The sequence below is a fragment of the Momordica charantia genome (assembly GCF_013281855.1).
Source record: "Momordica charantia cultivar OHB3-1 chromosome 2 unlocalized genomic scaffold, Mcharantia_2.0 BLBB01000002.1, whole genome shotgun sequence".
NCBI classification, from domain to species: Eukaryota; Viridiplantae; Streptophyta; class Magnoliopsida; order Cucurbitales; family Cucurbitaceae; genus Momordica; species Momordica charantia.
In genome coordinates this window covers 11,934,423-11,952,854 of record NW_028275160.1, presented here as the reverse complement: position 1 = coordinate 11,952,854, position 18,432 = coordinate 11,934,423, and the positions used below count along the sequence as shown (strand labels likewise).

The following is an 18,432-nucleotide window of genomic DNA, read 5'->3' as shown; positions in this document are numbered from 1 at the left end:
CAACAGTCATGCCCTTATGCGGAGGTACCTGTGGGGTAAAACCAGGAGGATAAAGTTGGGCATCCTCTAGTCCTCCGACGACGTTGCTGGTCCTTCTACCATTGATTTTCCTATCTGTGCCGTGAGCAGGTCCAAAATCTTTGTCATTTGCTCTTTCAAATGTTCAACATCTTGCCCATATTCTAGGTTTCGCTCATTATCTTGTTCAGCCATGATCCTTGATTGCCCTCTTGTTCGATAAGGATGTCGATTTTGAGGTAGTTTGGCTATTTTGTCAAATTGTTCGTTAACCTCCCTATTTTTTTATGAAAAACTGTAAAGAAATTTTTTTGCTTTATAACAAACTTATTTAAAATTAACTTTAATGAGACATGCAATCATAATAAAAACTTTATTGGCTCAAATTGTTGTGCAAAGTTGAAAAATGAAAGACTTTAACTTTATTAAATTAGATAAATAATCAAAATACAAGATTGAATCTAAATATTTGGAATAAATGTTCTAAAAGAAATGAGTAAAAAGGGAAAGTTCGCTACATAAGACGACTAAAAAGTCTTCTAACTCCTCTCAATTTGACTGTAGTGGCGAAATCTCCTTTCTTAGCTCAGTTGCCCACTTTACAAACATCTCAGCTCTTCTAGCCATTGGCCTTATTCTCTCCACTGCGCCACCTATCTGAGCCCTCATGTCTTCGCAGCTCTGAGTTAAATCTTGGTTTTCTTGTTGCAGAATCACTTAATTAACTTCATTACTTAGAAGCACCTCATACTTCCCCACCAATTCTCTGTGTTCTGATAATATTCATGTTGTAGAGTCTTGACATCTTTGAATCCGAAATTCCAAGTTTCAATAGTCATATGCAATGCATTGTTATTTCTTTCAGATTCAACCACTTGTTGAGTACGAGCCTCGATTGTTGTATTCAATTCAGAAATAAGCTGTCGAAAAAATGCAATGCTATTCTCCAAGCTTATAATTCGCGCGTCCTTTTCTTTTTGTACAGCTTCTAACCTTACTTTCATGGCTCTGACTTTTTTATCGAGGTGTTTGTTTTCAAGGTCTAATTCTCAATTCTCCATTTCAAGCTTAATTTGGTTATGCAGCAATTTCCTGGTTTCCACCAAGTCCCTCTCTGCCTCTACGGTCTGTTGTTTCCACTAATTCACTTATTGCAGCGACTCTTCATTCCTCTGACGGAGTAACAAGCTTTCTTCCTTTAGGTTGGTGCTTTCATTTGACACCTACCATTGGATGGAGGCCATTTTCTCTTCTTCATCCCTTTTCCTTTTCTTAACTGTATGCACTATTTGATTAGCTTCATACCAGGACTTGTACTCTAGTGTGGTGGAGTCATTGTGCTTTTTGATTTTTTTTCTTTCTCACATCTCGCCAAGATCACTTGCAAGATCTTCTTCCCCGAGTCTTTCAAATTGTAATCAAAGTCAAAGTTCCTAAACCTTGTACCACAGGAACGAACTGCGCTATCAACATTTGGTGTATAACTAGAATATGCGCCTACTGCCCCAAGGACCCAACAATGGTACATTCTGAAGTTTTCCACACCTGTAAGTGATTGGCTTTAATGGCATCCATAATGCTCTCCATATTACCTCTTCAGATTTTAACTCTTTCAGGAAGGATACCCATATGTCTCTGCTCTGTGCATCTACTTTGCGCTCAGACATCCCAAATTCAGCAATTGGATTTCTCTCAATATTCCACTGTCTTGAGAATTTTACGTGTGGCTGACCAAATTCTAGTAGGCACTTTAGATTACTCATCAACCATACATATAGTAGAGGAGTGCAAGCTATAAATCTTCCCTTTCCATGCGTTTTGCAAAAATCCAATGAACGTATGGTTTCAGTGAGAATGGATAAAACCGGATTAATTCCATGCTGAATCTAGAGGAACAGCTTGACAACATTCATATCTATGTATCCACGAAGATTTGGAAACAGGATGGTCCCAAACATGCACAATGAAAATAGCTCCAAGCCTAGCTCCTTACCCCTATGCTGTTGAACGAGGGTTATGAGGTAATCCAATGATATTCCGTCATTGTCGCCCTTGCTCTTGATTCGATGCTCTATTTCACTAGCAGTTACATTTCTAGCGAGTTTTGTCGGAGCCCTTTTGCCTGTCAATCTTTTATCATAGAAATATGTCTTAGTTTCAGACACAACAGGCATTCAGAGCAACTCTTGATACTCTTCGATCGTGAGAGTCAAGTCGAGGGAGTTGAACTTGAAACATTTGTAAGCTGGATCCCAGAAAGAGAGTGTGGTTGCTAAGACATTCACATCAACCTGAACACCGTACTTCTTTACAAATGCGAGTTTCTGCTCTGATGTGAATCCCTCTCAATTCTCTTTCAATTTGCTTACATTTTGAACACTAAAAACATTGGTCGCCGGGAGTTCAACTGAGACGTGTTTTGCTAGGCCGCTCCCCTTCATTGGATACATCTCCTCTGACCACTGTATACATCTTCGAGAGACGACCAAGCCCCACCAAACTTATTCCAGCATTATTTCTAGAATAAGTTTGTAAATATGCATTTTTTCTCTTTGTTTTTAATTAAAACAACATTAATTTAAAAATAAGTTTAATAAAAAGTATTCTTTAAACAAATATCTGGTTCCTCCTCGTAGGTATCCGCCGAGGAGTGAAGGTCGTGCCAAGGGTCCAAGGGGGCCACCGAAATTTTCAACATCTATTAAATATAAATTTCTGCTTTCCACAATCAAAATATATAAATTTCTAAAATATAAATGAATAAGTTCGTCATTAATTTTGTAAATAAATTGAAGATATTCACTAAGACTAGTATTATTTAAAATGTCCAACCTACTCTCCCTCCATAGCCAGCCTTCTTCGCCACTGCTGTCTCCGCCGGTAGGGTTTGTTTATAAAACATTTAAGAAAATTCCTACGTCGAAAATCTAAGGGTCGGGTTCTCTCTGGTATCAGAACCGTTTCAGATTGGTCCAAAAGATCTCTTTAACCCAACCTGATCCAACCGATCGTTTTCCACAATCGCTGAATATATCTGATTGAGTAGAGAACAGAAACATTTGGGATAGTTGAAATTGAAATGGAGCTTCAAGATTTCCCACCCATTTTTGGAGAACCCAAATTGGAGTGGTTAAACAGCGGTTCGCTTCCTGTGCGCCGATTTGTGTTCTATGTTCACAATCCCAATCCTTCGCACCTCAGATTTTGTGTTACCGATTTCCATTCCAACACTTGGGAAGCCATCAGATCGGTTCCGCAGCTTCAGGACATGGTGGGCATGTTTTATTCTCCCTGTACGTGCTTTCTTCATATTCATCAGCTTCGGATAGTTATAGTTACACAACTTAAAGTTCTATATCTCTTTATTATATTATTCTTTGATTTCTAGTAATTTATTGCTCTTAATGTTTATTTTTGTTCAAGAGCAAGTGAGGAAAATGAGAAAATTGTAATTGTGGTTTCTTAGAAATGTTTAGTTCTCAAGCTATACTGTATGCACTTTTCTGTACAGAGGGATGACATTGGAATTGGAGGGGATATGTCCGAGTTTCTTAACTATCTCATTACTTCCCTGAAACTTGGAGATGTAAAGCTTCGTCTTGAAGGACACTGGGGGAAGGAAGGTAATCTTTTTTTTTAAAATTACCAATTTAGTACCATGATTTGGGCTTCATTTCAATTTGATTCCTCTGGTTTAGTGAAATCTGAAAATTTGTCTTTGTCGTTACAAGCTATTACCAATTTACAATATAGAATTTGTGGCACGTGGCAATGAGTATTTGGTTGGCTCTATTAAGGTTTATGGTTGAGTAAAAAAATAAAAGGTTATATTGGGTTTGCTGGGTGAGCTGAAAACGGTTTATTATGAGATTAACCAATCAAACTTAAAAACTTTTAACCATAGAAATCAAATTAAAACTAGACCCGAACCTAGGATCAAATTGGTAATTTAACATAAATCTTTTACATTATGATTCATTCAAGTTCTCTTTTCAGATATGTTTTGAAGCCTTTTCTTATTTTGTTTTGTTTTGGTTATCTTTGCTAATATAGATGCTTCTACAGTTGCAACACATGCCAAATTAAGTTCCCAGAAATCAAAAGGAATGCCTGTTTTTTCTATTCCTCTCACAAAACTCGTGGACTCAGCTGCTTCTGAAGCTGTGGCAAGTCTGTCCTTTGGGCTCTTTAACTCATTGAAAGACATGGAATGTTCACTTATAAAAGGTTGTTGTTACTTACACTATTATATTTTATACTATAATCACATATTTAATTACTCTTTAGTTATAACAATATATATCTTTAATGTGTCGATTGTGGGAAAATGTTGGCGATTTTATGAAACATTTCTCGTCTTCAATTGTAACCTTGTGATAGTTTTGTCTATGGAGCTAGAATTGTATCAAATCACGTGTTTTTATAACCCTCACCATTTGGTAAAGGGAAAGAACAAGATGGGAGGATAGGCATCTTCTTTATTTCATTTATTTGTTTGTTCTATTAAGGTTTTGTTATTTGCTTGCCTTGGTTTCAAATAACTTCATTTGAATTTGATCATGTTATATTTTCTATTCTTATAGATGATGAAAAGATTACATCAGATAGTCCCTTATTCGAATCATGTATATTGGAAATATGTTGGCTCTTGGGTGCGTTTGATTAACATTAAAGGCTAATGATTCATATGTTGATGGTTTGCATGTGTGCACATCCAAATCAAGTTCTTAATTTAATTTCAAACAGTGCCTAATTTAGTTAAGTTGATTGGGACCAGAGTAGGGGCGGGCATAAACACGGTAGTCTCAGTCAAAACTATCTTAGGCAAGCTATTTCTTTTTGGTCCCTCATTGATGATATTTAACTGGCTCAAATTCTACCACGAGAGTGAACTACTTGGATTTTGTAAGACTTTTTACTTGTAAATTACATTTTGATTTTCAAATTATAGAGCAAGCTATATTATGTGCATATTGTATTTTTTCTTTACTTTCTTTTCTTGTTTTGAATCTTTATCTCTTCCTTGTGTCCTGATAACTTTGGTGGGCATAGTTTGATGCAACTTTCATCTGTAATCTATGTTTGGAATATGGTTTTTCTTGGAAAATTTTATTTTTCACACATGAGCATTAAATTTATCATCATTAAAATTGATGTTTCTTTCCCGTTGTACTTTCAGAGCAAGAGCACTCCCTTCAGTTGACAAACATGATATCATCAGAAAAGGTACGTCCGTCTTACATTTTGAACGATGTCGCTTTTAATCATACATTTCTAGTGTGTTCAAATACCTTGCCCTAGTCTAAAACATGCATTGATTATTGTGTAAGTCCCTAATCTAAAACATGCATTATTATTGTGTAAGTTAGGTAAGTTTGTGGAGTGCGTTTTAGCTGCATAGTATTTTATTGTTATTAGAAGGGTTTACTCCAGATTTTCCTTATGTAAACTTTTGTTGCTTGCATTTTATGCATGAAACGGCTGAGATTAGGATTGTTATGGTTTTAGTGAAATTCCCTTGGAACTAGGGGTGAAGGTCAGTTGGGGGGTTGGTTATAGACCGATAGTGGGGTTTGGGGCTAGTGAATGGAACAAAAATTTTCTTCATTAAAGAAACTCACTCATTACCATCTGACGGTTGAAAGCCAGATATATCATATGAATGAGGCACTCTTGGCAAAATGGGAATGGAGATATATGAATGAGAGGAATGCTCTTTGGAGGGACATCATGGCTAGAAAATACGTTGCAACAGGAAGAGAGTCTCCTTGCCCAAAAGCATACAACAAAGTTAAGGGCCTTGGTCTAGATATCCAAATGTTGTCTTCAAGCTAATAAATGGTACAGTTTGAGATTTGAAGAGGAGATAAAGCTTTATTCTGGGCAGATCAATGGCTTGCGAATTCTCCCTTGATAACAACCTATCCAAAACTTCATATGTTGGCAAATACCAAGGATTCCCTCGTTGCCAGCCCACTGCTGGAATGTATCTTCCAAGAGGTGGGATCTCACATTTAGAAGAAACCTAACTGATCAGGAGATCAGCAAATGGGCGTCCTTGATAAACTTGCTTTCTGGCTTTAATTTTAGATATTGTGATGACATGAGGAGGTGGTCTCTTGAAAAGGATGGCATCTTTTCTGTTAAATCAATGAATCAAAAGTATTGTGGAAGAAGTGATGGCATCAGTAGTTTATTTGTGAACATTATTTGGCAAGCCAAAATTCCAAAAAAGGTAAAAGTCTTCTCGCGGCTATTTAATTTACTCTTGGCAAGCTTAGTAGTTAGTACGCACAACAGAATTCAAAAGAGATCTCTCAATTGAGCTTAGTCTTCTAGTTGGTGTGTGATGTGCAAAAAGGATGGGGAAGATGGCAAGCACCTTTTCTTCTTGTGCCCTTTTGCCCCTAGTGCTAGAGCAGACTTTTCAGTATTTTCAACTTGTCATGGGCCTTCCCTGCTTCAATTCCAGACGGCTTGCTCCAACTTTTGTATGGGACGTTTTTGGCCAAGCTGGAGTTTTGTGGTATAACGCCGGTGGTGGCTCTTGATGTAGTCACTAAAGGGTTATTTTCATTAAGTCTGTTATTTCTTGTTGTTAGTCAGGTTAGGTAGTTAGCCTCCAATGGCTAGTTCTTTTATCACTTGTGTACTAAGGCTCCTATCTATAAGGAGTTCTCTTTGTCCTTCAAGGCAGACTTCAGTTTTAATAAAAATCTCTCTCAATTGGTGACCGCTTTAGCAAGATGGCCCGTTTTTTAGCTTGCAAAATGAGTTTTGATGCTGTTTACATTGCTAACCTTTTTTTTAGAGAAATAGTCCGGCTCCATGGAATCCCAAAGACAATAGTATCTTATCGTGATGTCAAATTTCTTAGCCACTTCTGGAAAACATTGTGGCGTAAATTTGACACATCGTTCAAATACAGCACCACTAGCCACCCTCAAACGGACGGACAAACAGAGGTAACCAATCGCACATTAGGCAACCTAATTAGATGCCTTTCATGTGATCGACCAAAACAATGGGATCTAACCCTAGCACAAGCAGAATTCGCTTTCAATTATATGTGCAATAGAACCACAGGGAAGTCCCCATTTGAGATAGTTTACACTAAGCTACCCCGTGAACGGTTGATCTTACTAACATACCATCTTATGTTGATGTTAGCCTAGAGGCAGAACACATGGCAGATCGAATTGTGCAGTTGCATCAGGAAGTCCGTGACCATTTGAGGCTGCTAACAAATAGTACAAGACGGCTGCAGACACAAAGCGTCGACAACACACGCACCATCAAGGAAGGAGATTGTTAGACCCCCAGTAACTAAAACATATTCTAGAAGGGATAGAAAGGGAATTGTACTAGGAAGACAAGAATAATCAAGGGAGCGAAAGAGAATAACGGCCTGGAGAGAGAGACTGTGGGCCAGGGTGGGTGGTTGGTTAGAGCAGGGTAGAAATAGACTTGCGAGGGAGGGGAGGAGGTATTGTGGAGATTATTAGCTCAAGGTAGCGGTAGGGAGAGTTACCCACCCTCTCGAATTGGTGGGGTGTTGCTTGTGATTGCCTGCGGGCTCTTTTGCTGAATTCCAAAAGCATTGTGAGGAGATACCTCACAGAGATTTGGTGATGAATACTAAAGAAAAGGACGCTTCCCCGCTGGAAAACACAGCAAACTGAACAAGAAAAAAGTTGGACCTTTTCCAATTCTACAACGTGGACCAAATGCATTCAAGCTACATCTACCACCTGAATACAACATCAGCCCTATCTTTAATGTTGCTGACCTATCCCACTATGCTGCACCTGACAGTTTTTCTTTAGCCCCATAAACTCGAGGTCGAGTTTTTTCTTAGAAGGGGGCAATCTGATGTAGTCATTAAAGGGTTGTTTTCATTAAGTCTGTTATTTCTTGTTGTTAGTCAGGTTAGGTAGTTAGCCTCCAACGGCTAGTTCTTTTATCACTTGTGTACTAAGGCTCCTATCTATAAATAGGAGTTCTCTTTGTCCTTTTAAGGCAGACTTCAGTTTTAATAAAAATAGACTTCAGTTTTAAATTCTTCATTTGGGAGCTTGCTCACAAGGCCATTAACACAAACGACAAAATTCAGCGGAGGTTACCCTATCTCACCCTCTCTCCCCAATGGTGCATCCTTTGTAAAAGAAATGAGGAAACACAGCCACACCTCCTCCTCACTTGCCCCGTTGCTATAAAGTTTTGGAATCAGTTAGACAAGAAATTGTTCTTACTCGTAAATCAGTTAGAAGATCAGTCAATTAGTTAGTTTTACACTTTGCATAATTGGCTTCTTATGATCGGTCGGGTGGCATTGACTAGTAGGCGTTGGTTTGGTCAAGTTTAGTCAAGGTTCTCTACTTGATATAAAAGTTGGCATGCTTCCCTTGAAATATACTTATACTAGGACTAACAAGGAGGGGTGAAAAGGGAATGTAGGGACAGAAATGCGGAATTAGTTTATGGGAATGGGAATGCGTAGGGAAGTGAAGTAAAGATTGGGAAGTTCATGTTTGTGGTCTTTGGAGAGGGAGAGGAATGGTTGAATTATCCTCAAGTTGTTCTATAATATTGCTAGGCTAAAGTTGCTCGACCTATCGTAGGCTTGTGAAAACTCATGAAAGTTCAATTTTTTGAAAAGAAGTTTGAAACTATGGATTGTTCTGATTAGTGCCATCAGATTTGATTCCTCAAGTTTCATATTTTGTAAACTTTAAATCCTTGTTCATCTCTTTTGCTTAACAATATGCAAAACAAACAAGCCAGTAATAAAGACCGGAAAATACTCAACACAATGGTAACACAAAAATCGTGTATTTCACAATCTCTTCTCTCCCATCGTCTCTCTTATAAATCATTATTGAAGCAGTTTACTTTGGTCTTTCATGTATTTTGTTATTTCTGTGGCTTCGCATTTGGAATTTCATTTTAATAAAATGTTAATAAGACAAAATATATATATATATCAAGAACATGGATGACCTTTATACCCTCACTTATTCTGCCACGTTAGGCTTGGCTGTTTTGTTTTCAAGGTAGTCCTAGTGTCGATTCATTTTCCACCATGGTTGGGTGGGGAGGTGTAGTTCATTTTTAATAGAGTTGTAATGCAACTGTATTATAACTGTAGCATTACTCGAAATTTACAACATGCGTTTTATGTCAATATTGTGACATAGTCGGTAGTCCGTAATGGTATTTTGATAAGCTTCAGGTTTGTCTTTGAACTTGAGTAAAACGTCTCTAATTGGGATTTATGTGGAGGAAGACATCCTTCAGAATACGGCCAATAGCTTGGGCTGTAAAGTGGAGAAACTCCCTGTTTCCTACTTCCTGTTTCCTACTTGGGCATTCCCCTGGGAGGAAATTTTAAGAAGAAATCATTTTGGGAACTTCTTACTGACAGTGAAGAAAGGAATTGAAAAGTGGAAGAATCTCCTTCTTTCGAAAGGGGGAGGCTAACTCTAGCTCAGTCGGTTATTACTTGCTTACCTCTCTATTTTTTCTCAATCCTAAAAGCTCCAAAGGGGGTTGTTAAAGAGATAGAGAGGTTGACTAGAAACTTCTTCCGGAACGGAGGAACTTTAAAAGGGGCTTGCAACCACCTGGTAAATTGGGGGAAAACAGGCCTCCCCTTGCAGTGTGGTGGGCTGGGTATAGGGGCTCTACAACAGCAGAATAATAGCCTCCTTCTAAAGTGGCTTTGGAGATTCACTCAAGAACGCCTTATGGAGGAGAGTGATAGTCAATATTTATGGTAAGGACAAATACGGATGGGGTACTCTCCCTCCCAAAGGTAGTGCTAGAGGTAGACCGTGGTATGAGATCGCCAAAAATAGTACCTTCTTCTTCAAATTTCTGAAGTTCAAGGTGCAGAACGGGATTCGTATTAAATTCTGGTTGGACGCATGGGTTGAAGAAAGGCCCCTCAAGGATATGTTCCCTGATCTGTTTAATATTTCCACCAAAAAAGAGGCCATGGTTGCTGCCTGCTGGAATGGTAGTGAGAATGACTGGGATTTGGGCTTCTGAAGAGGCCTTGACTGGGAAGTTGAAAGCTGGATCAACCTTATTATTGATGTGGTGAGGCTTGGGGAAGGAGAGTACCATGTTGTTTGGTCTCTAGGAAAAGATGGGCTTTTTTCTACTCGTACTGCTAGGATAAAAATGGTGGAGTGCAACCCTCCTTAAGATCTCTCATCTCGGCGGTTTGGAATTTCAAAGCTCCAAAGAAGATTAAAGTTTTTCTTTGGTCCTTAGCCCACAGAAGTCTCAACACACATGACTTACTCCAAAGTGCAGAAATTGGGTGATCTCCCCTTCAGTTTGCAGTCTTTGCAATGAAAGCAGCGAAACCATTGATCATATTTTTTCTCACTGTCACTTCGCGGCAAGAGGATGGCATTTCCTTTTGAACATTTTTGGGTGGCGACATGCTTCCCAAAACATATAGATGATTGGTTGGTGGAAATTCTCCATGGGTGGATGATTCCTAAGAAGGCTAACTTTATTTGGAAGTGTGCTTCAAGAGACCTTTTATGGCATCTTTGGATAGAACGGAACTCTCGGGTCTTCGAGGATAGAATCAGCCCTTTTGACATTTTTTGTAGGAATGTAGAGCACACTACTTCTTGGTGGTGTATTAATTATGGAAAATTCTTTTGTAATATCAACCTTTCCTTGTTCATGAACAATTGGAAAGAGTTGGTCTAGCTTTTGGGTGGGGTTGCCTCTACCCCAGCCCGTTCGCTGTATCTTTCTTTTTGTGGTTAATGAAAGTTTCTCTAAGTTTCTTATAAAAAAAAAAGAAGATAATCCTTCTGCAATATCTTTAGCCATTCTTCTGTGAGAAACCTGTTCATCATAATTCCAATAGATTTAGTTTCCCCCATGGATTTCAAATCATGGGTCTCTCTCTATTTTTTAAAGAGTTCTCTTGTTTATAATTATTTTTTGTTAATGTCAGGAAAAATACGAAAGTATTCAGAGCCATCTCGGGCAATATACAAAGAAACAGAAGTTGCAAAATATGAATGCCTCAAATTCTCCAGGTTTGATTCTTTATATATATAAATTATATATACATACGAACATGAAAGTCTTTAAAATATTGTGTTTCAGATTCATAGGTCCCCAGTAGTTTGAAATGTCAATTTTATTTGCATAAGCACTGACTGAGAATTTCTCATTCTCCATAGATAAGTCTGTTCATAATATTGGCTCGACAAAAGTAGCCAATCGTGTAGTGCCAGCGCATCGCAGGTCGGTACCTCAATGTTACATCAATCACATATTTTATTAATTTGTTCGCAGCTGTATATATCATTATATCTGGGCAGGGCAAAAACAAGAGGAGCCCTTTTGCAAGACTCTGAAGATGACACTGGTAGGTATGACTTGATATGTTTTGTGCTTAGTTTTAAGTTTCAAGTCTTGAAAAGCTCTGCTCCAGCCATCATTCTCACCCTTTTAACTGGCAAAAATCTCCATGGGTTTGGTCCTTGTGGGTTTTGCTCCAAACACGATGGAGAATCATCATCTGAAGCGGGATTTGGGGTCGAGAGGGCTATCTCTCTCCTCCATAAAACTTTTCCAAAGTTTACAAACTTATGCTTATTCCTTGCAAGTTCTATTTTTTGCACAACAACGTTGAATATAGCATTATTAAAACTAACCGTTTTCTCCAATCTTTTCCCCTAGAACAAGAGCGCTCCCTTCAGTCAACAAAAATCTCGGATGAAAAGGTATATTTGTCTCTCATTCACTTTTAAAAAAAGTTGCTGGTGAGTGTTTCTTTATGCTCTTATAGGTGCGTTTTTATTGTCTCGAGACCCCATTAGATAAGTAGAAATATAGTCGTGATTGTCGTGTATCTTCTGTATCTTAGAGCGTATCTTGATCTTGCTTATTATTTGTTAATTCTGCACATATTTTGCAACTCTCGAACTTTCTTTTTAAAATGTTAGGAAAAGAAACAGGAGTTGCATACTACAATTACCTCAGTCAATAAAGATGAGTTGCAAAAGTCTCCTGGTATGCCTTTTTTATTCAATATTATTATTATTATTAACTTAATGACCTTTATGCATTTATGCAATTTGTTGCCTGTTTTCTATAGATTCGTCGGTGTCATTCGAGCACATACAATAGTTTTAAATTTCAAGCGTATTTGGTTTTCTATGCTTTACATAATCAATTATTGTAATATCTCGTTCTTAGCAGACAAACCTGTTAATGATATCAGCTCGACAAAGGTCACCAATCGTGTCATGCCAGTACACCGCAGGTCGATTTCTCAATTAACGTTAGACCCCATTTTGTTTGTTATTTTTTCCAACACTGGTAGACATACTCTAGCTTGTACTTGGCAGGGCCAGAACAAGAGGTGCCCTTCTACAAGATAATGAAGATGACGGTGGTCGGTAAAGCGATGTAGAATCATTCAGTGATAAACGAAAATATACGGATAACAGTGGATATTTCTTTCACAAAAGGGATTATGCAATGCAGATGTTTGTTCCAAAGTTTCATGAAAAATGAAATTGTTGTTTCTTATGGTAATATAAATATCATCCCACATTCTGTTTCGTTTGAATTTTACTTTCTAATGAACCTTATAAACGGCCTCTTTAAATTAGGCCTTAGAGTGTAATTAGGAATTTCTAATCGATCTTTGAACTTTTAGGATGATATTTAATTAGTTCTCATACACAAAAGATTTTAATAAGTTCATGAATTTTTTATTTCGTGTTCTATGAGCTCTCGTTATTGATTCCATTAATTTAACGTTTACATCGCCAAATTTCTGAACCTATTTGAAATTATCCTTTCAATGTGTTTTTTTAAAATAAAATAGTGAGTTGCTTCATAATTGAAATTAGAAGTTCGTTGGACTTATTAAATTTTATTAAAAGTATATGAACTAATCGATATAACCTCAAAATTTTAGGGATTTATTATTACAAACTTTTGAAACTTCACATATCTATTAAAGTTCTAATTCTAACGCTATAAAAAATTGGACTCGAATTGTAATTTAATTTAAACTTATATGCATTACCGTATCTGTAATTTTTACAAATGTACGAGTGGGAGCCGGCTTACAATACTATCTATAAAATATAAAGTTAATATATAATTTTGTCTCTTACAATTTTCAATTTTTTTAATTTTAAATTTGATCTTTTATGGATTAATTTTCTTTTTCAATCCAGGCTTAATGTGAGAATTTAAATTTTGTATTATTTAATAAGATTGCTAGTTTACTAAATAAATAAAACATCAAGAGTCTCATTTATGAATGGCGTAATGCATCTCTGGTGGGGTGAGGTCGAGGAGGATAGACGACGTATTCATTAGATCAATTGGCCTCGTAAATGTTACGGGGGCTTTGGTGTAATTTAACCGGGCGCTGCTCGCTAAGCAAAGATGGGGAATCTTATCTAAACCATCATCGTCCCTCTGCGTCGCCGTCGCCTTTAATGATGGAATGCTAGAAACCCAGTTGTGTGGCTGCTAATTGGATTTCTCTAGATTTAGTCCTCCTACATTCAAATAATTGTATGGATTTAGTCTCTAAATTTCAGCATGTGATAATATTAATCATAAAAAATTACTTCTAATTAGATCATTCAGAAAAAAGAAAAAAGAAAACAAAAATACAAAATTACATGAGTCTTTTTGAGTATGATTAGACCCAGACTATATACATCATGTTACCACTTGACAGAGTCTCGTGGATAAAGAGGTACTAAAAAAATATAAAGGTAAAGTTTGATAAAATAGCACTTGCATTCTTAAAACATACCCTACACATTTTGGACCATATAGCTCAGTTTTCACAAGTGCACATTTTGGGACAGCTTTTAATGCCCCGGCCCCCTTTGGAAAAGCCTGCAAAAAAGCTTATCTTATAATAATAATTGGTGGCCATTATTTTTGTCGCATATTATATGTATGGCATGCTCTCTCTCTCGTTTTAATGATTTGATTTTGATTTTGATTTTGATTAATATAAATAATATTAATATTAAATAAAATATAGATATCTCAGCATCGTCGTTGTCAAATGTGATGTCCAAATAAAAGGAATCGACACTTTATTGTGATGCCCTCTTTCACAAATTTTAAGTTAGAATCAAATTTTGACTTAAATACTTCACTAATATTCCTAATCATAATATAGAATTTATTATAATAAAATAAAACAAACTTCGAGACTTAGCGGCATATACCTCCAACTAACAGGTAGTGAGTTCAAATCTCTTCTCCAACATGTTGTATTAAAAAAAATAAAACTTCAAATTCTTGGCTTGATGTTCTTTCTTATATTGCCTAATGACACATATTTTTAACTCTTTTTTTTTTTCGTTTTAAAACTCGTAATAAGATTTTTGAGTGAATCATCAATTTGACTTCAAATCATAAATTATTGATAGAAACTTTGCATCTTTATCTTATTGATAAAATTCAAACATAAATAAGGTTTTTTAATGAAGAAATAAAACTCTAAATCCTAAAATTTAAATCTTAAAAAAATAATATACTACTGAAAATAAAGCAAGAATAAGCACATTGATTAGTTAGTATATTTATTTAATTATTTAGTAAACATTTCATTAAATGACCATAAATTTTCATTAGATAATAATACGTTTTAAATTACAATAATAAATGTAATAAAATGATATTTATTGAGGCACTTTTGAAACAAAAAGACTTATTTAAATCCTAAAAATCTAGATTTGTAAATATTAAAAAAAAACATTTGTGAAATATCATGGGTAATAACTTCCACGTAAACAATATCTCTAATTAAAAATTTGTGACTTATAGAAATAAGAAGTATTAATGAAAAGAATTAACTCAATTAAGGTGGATATGTAATCTAAAGAAACTACGACCAAATATTATTTATGATACGAATATATAATTTTATATTAAGGAAAAAAGGGTTTTACCCTTTATTGACCTATAAAATTAAACTCTAAATTTAGTAACTTTTACAATTTCCTCAGTTTAATTTTCCACCTCTAAAGTCATATCAAATTAAACTCTAACTTTAGGTAGGTATTGCTATTAAATCTTTTAGAAAAGTTAAATTATAAAAATTACTCATGTTTATTCAACTTGTCGGTCTAGGTCGAAATTGGTTAGAGGGATGACTTGGAACGATTTTAATGTCGTCCAATAGAAAAATATCTGTCTAAGATAAGCAAACACTCCGACCATGGTATATTAAGATTGAGCTAAAATTTGATACTTGATACTCTATTTATATAGATGTAGCATTTGGCAAAACATCGAAAAAAAATACTAATTACCATTGAGCTAAGTTCATATATTAGTAAAATAGACAAAATTTAGCTGCTGCTCCCTCGAATAATGGAAAGAAAAAGACATCAATTCTTTTGCAGCACGTGCTTACGAAGTACAGGTGACAAAAATTCTCTACCGTAGGATGATAAAAAGTCTATTGGACGGCTGCAATGGTGCCAGCCACCTCTTCTACAATGGGGCCGATGGGATTTAGCACCATTAACATTTCTTTGATATTTATCATTGTGTTGTTTAAAAGTATATACAAATCCTTTAACTAAATTTAAAAATATAAACAACCCTTTTGAATAATGTTTTTAGATCGAATTTAATAACTATTTTTATCGGATAAATTTAAGGAGACGCGCATCTAAATACTAAATCAAATAAATCAAGAAAAGTTGACTACACTGGATCGAAGTATCAAATAGATCTCAATAATCCATACGCCAGATAGTCAAAAAGGTAGGATACCGTCTTGGACACCACCATGCCTCTCTATCGGGCCCGGGAGGATCAAAGAATGTTGATGGACCCCATATTCCCACTTGCCTCTCTCTTCCACGGGTAAACACTACTCCTACGGGAAACTATGCACACCCTTATGAAAAATCTTACTATGTGCTCCATATCCATTTGCTCCCACTTCAAATAGTAAATTTATTATTAAAGTGCGATCCATGTAGTACCACACTAGTGATAGTTTTCTATGTACAGGTAAAGTTCGAGCTAAGATAGAAAGGTGTAAGTGGCATTTATGTGGTACCTACACATCACCGTTTCAAAATAACAACTATTTTATTTTCCTTTTCTTATCTTTTAAAATTAAACTTATCAGCACTATTTTCACACCTACATTATTTTTTTACCCTGTGTTACGTTTTGGAAAATATTTACCAGCACTAAACCAAAATTTTGATTTTTAAATATTTGTTTTTGTTTTTGAAATTTAACTAAAAATTCAAGTGTTTATTAGAACATTATTTTAGCACTCACCGATGACCTTCATTAAATTTCCATTCTCTCCGTAATTTTATTTTCATCCTTTGTAGATCGGTACACAGACAAATATTATTAAAATTTTTAAATCTAGCCTAGATTTTGTAAGATTTAGGAAAATTTGAAAATATGGTCTTCCATAATTGATTTTGGATTTATGACCCCTTTTTTAAAAAGCCTAACTTGTGACCCCACCTCCCCTTATGTTTGATTTCTTCAAATTTTTATCTTTAGGAAAAGACGAATTTACCCTCCTGGGTTAATAAATATACAATACATTAAATTTTCACCTACCTATCCAAATATTGTTGTCCACGTCTTTGATCATATTATCTACACACTATCCAAAATCATTGTCTCCACATTTTCACTTTTGAAAAGTTAGGTATGTTACATTTTCAAAATTTTTACTTTAAATTTGTTGAAATTATTTGGAATATTTCTCCAAAAAACCATGGTTCATATCGTTGTCTCGGATCAATACTCGATTCGGGATTGAAGTTATATTGCACTGAGATTGAATAATTTTATCCTGCATTCAATCTCGGTGCAATTTGGTTCGGGACATGATCCGAGACATATCTCGGACTGATCTCGAACCAAGATTGGTCCGAGACACTTCCCGGACTAATCCCGGACAGTCCGGGATGAAGCAAATTTTTATTTTATTTTGTTTTTTTTTGTTAACTCTTTTCTTATCTCACGTAGTTTTATTCGATTTGCTGGATTGAGTCGGATCGAATCTGGAAAACGATTATTCTATTTTTGATATCTGGAGCCCTACAATCTACCGTAAAACAAATTGGCTGCTTCAGTTAGCTCCGAAAATGGAAACCTAACACTAAGTAACGAAAAATTTTAAAGATTCGAGTCAATAACCTCGCTTACTCCGAGATCCAAGACAATGATGATGTTGGTTGGTGATGGTGGATGCAAAACGTTGGAACAGATGAAATAGAATGTTCACTATGGATGGATTAGACGAAGAGTCCGAGAATAGGGAGGGAACGAGGGGAGACAAATGGTTCGAGTATATAGGTTTAGGGTGATGTGAAATTTGAAACATGAGGGTAATAGAGTAATTTCACTTCTACAAATTTTGAAAGTGGTCATAAATAAGGGTGGCTGTGTTCACAAATTAAGTTTTTTTAAAAGGGGTTATAACTCCAATTTCAATTATGGGTGTGGTCATATATTCAAATTTCCCAACATTAAAGACGTAAACAAGAATTAAAAAAATGGACGAATAAAAATAGTATTCCTAAGTTTTTTCTTAATTGCAACACTAAAAGTGGTATAAAAAATATTACTAAAAGTAAAATGACCAAAATAAATATAGTAACGGTAATTGTCATATATTCCGAAGATTGGAATTAAAAAAAAAATAAAAATAAATTACAGACATTTTGACAGGGATAGGGGGGAAATATAACAATACAGACGGAAATTACGCACAGAGAAGGCCGCCGCCGCCGCCACCACCGTCCGGAGTGGAGGCCGGGCCTAGCGTTTCTTGGGAGAGGCGGAGGAGCTGCCGCCGAAGACGATTTTATTGAGCAACTCATTCTTGGTTTTGCTTCTCGACGCCGGAGCGGAAAACGACGGCCCCGGATGCATCCTCCGGTCACCGGAGCCCTCCTTTCCGCCGCCCTTCGCCGCCGACTTCTCACTCATCGTCCCACTTCTCTCTCTCCTCACTGTAAGTAATTCAGAGGCTGAGTTTGCTCTCGCTCAGATCTAGTTGAAGAAGAAGGGGGGCGATTTTATTTATAGGAGAATGGGATGAATGACACTTTTTTACCTTTTTTTTTAAATATAAAAATTATTACAAATATTTAAATTATCAAATAAAATATTCTGCTTTATCAAATAAAATATTCCACTGTTTCATCGATATGTCGTCGAACTCATGGACTTATGTAAATGTTGACATGTCGACAAATATATTTAATACGTTATTTTATACAAAATAGTAAAAAGCATAATCCAGCGATAATTGATATATTTTCAAGTTCAATCTTTTACCCCACATGTTTACCAAGAAAACTTTCTTAGGTAATTTTGAAGCGAGGCAATTAA

At 36.0% G+C, this 18,432-nt stretch overlaps 1 protein-coding gene across 10 annotated transcripts; it reads left to right on the top strand.

The window, feature by feature from the left end:
* The first annotated feature begins 2,825 nt into the window (after positions 1-2,825).
* On the top strand, positions 2,826-12,631 carry LOC111017494 (U2 small nuclear ribonucleoprotein auxiliary factor-like protein). Of its 10 annotated transcripts, none has more exons than XM_022293258.2 (11): positions 2,826-3,289; positions 3,530-3,641; positions 4,072-4,245; positions 5,198-5,244; positions 11,003-11,087; positions 11,235-11,298; positions 11,376-11,422; positions 11,737-11,780; positions 12,003-12,069; positions 12,256-12,322; positions 12,408-12,631. In XM_022293258.2, the coding sequence occupies exons 1-11, from the start codon at positions 3,098-3,100 to the stop codon at positions 12,460-12,462; spliced, it is 954 nt and encodes a 317-aa protein (XP_022148950.1). In that variant the 5' UTR covers positions 2,826-3,097; the 3' UTR covers positions 12,463-12,631. The 10 variants fall into 10 exon arrangements, 7 of the variants coding, with proteins under 7 accessions (XP_022148950.1, XP_087977141.1, XP_087977140.1 ...); XM_088121015.1 differs by having other exon boundaries at positions 2,826-3,311; XM_022293259.2 differs by having other exon boundaries at positions 2,827-3,289; positions 12,259-12,322.
* The last annotated feature ends 5,801 nt before the right edge of the window (positions 12,632-18,432 follow it).

Bases quoted from the DNA above. Each gene is read 5' to 3' on its own strand.
- LOC111017494 (XM_022293258.2), top strand. From the start codon at position 3,098: ATGGAGCTTCAAGATTTCCCACCCATTTTTGGAGAACCCAAATTGGAG. The intron at 11,299-11,375 runs GTCGGTACCTCA...ATATCTGGGCAG, and splicing joins GTAGTGCCAGCGCATCGCAG to GGCAAAAACAAGAGGAGCCC. The intron at 12,323-12,407 runs GTCGATTTCTCA...TGTACTTGGCAG, and splicing joins GTCATGCCAGTACACCGCAG to GGCCAGAACAAGAGGTGCCC.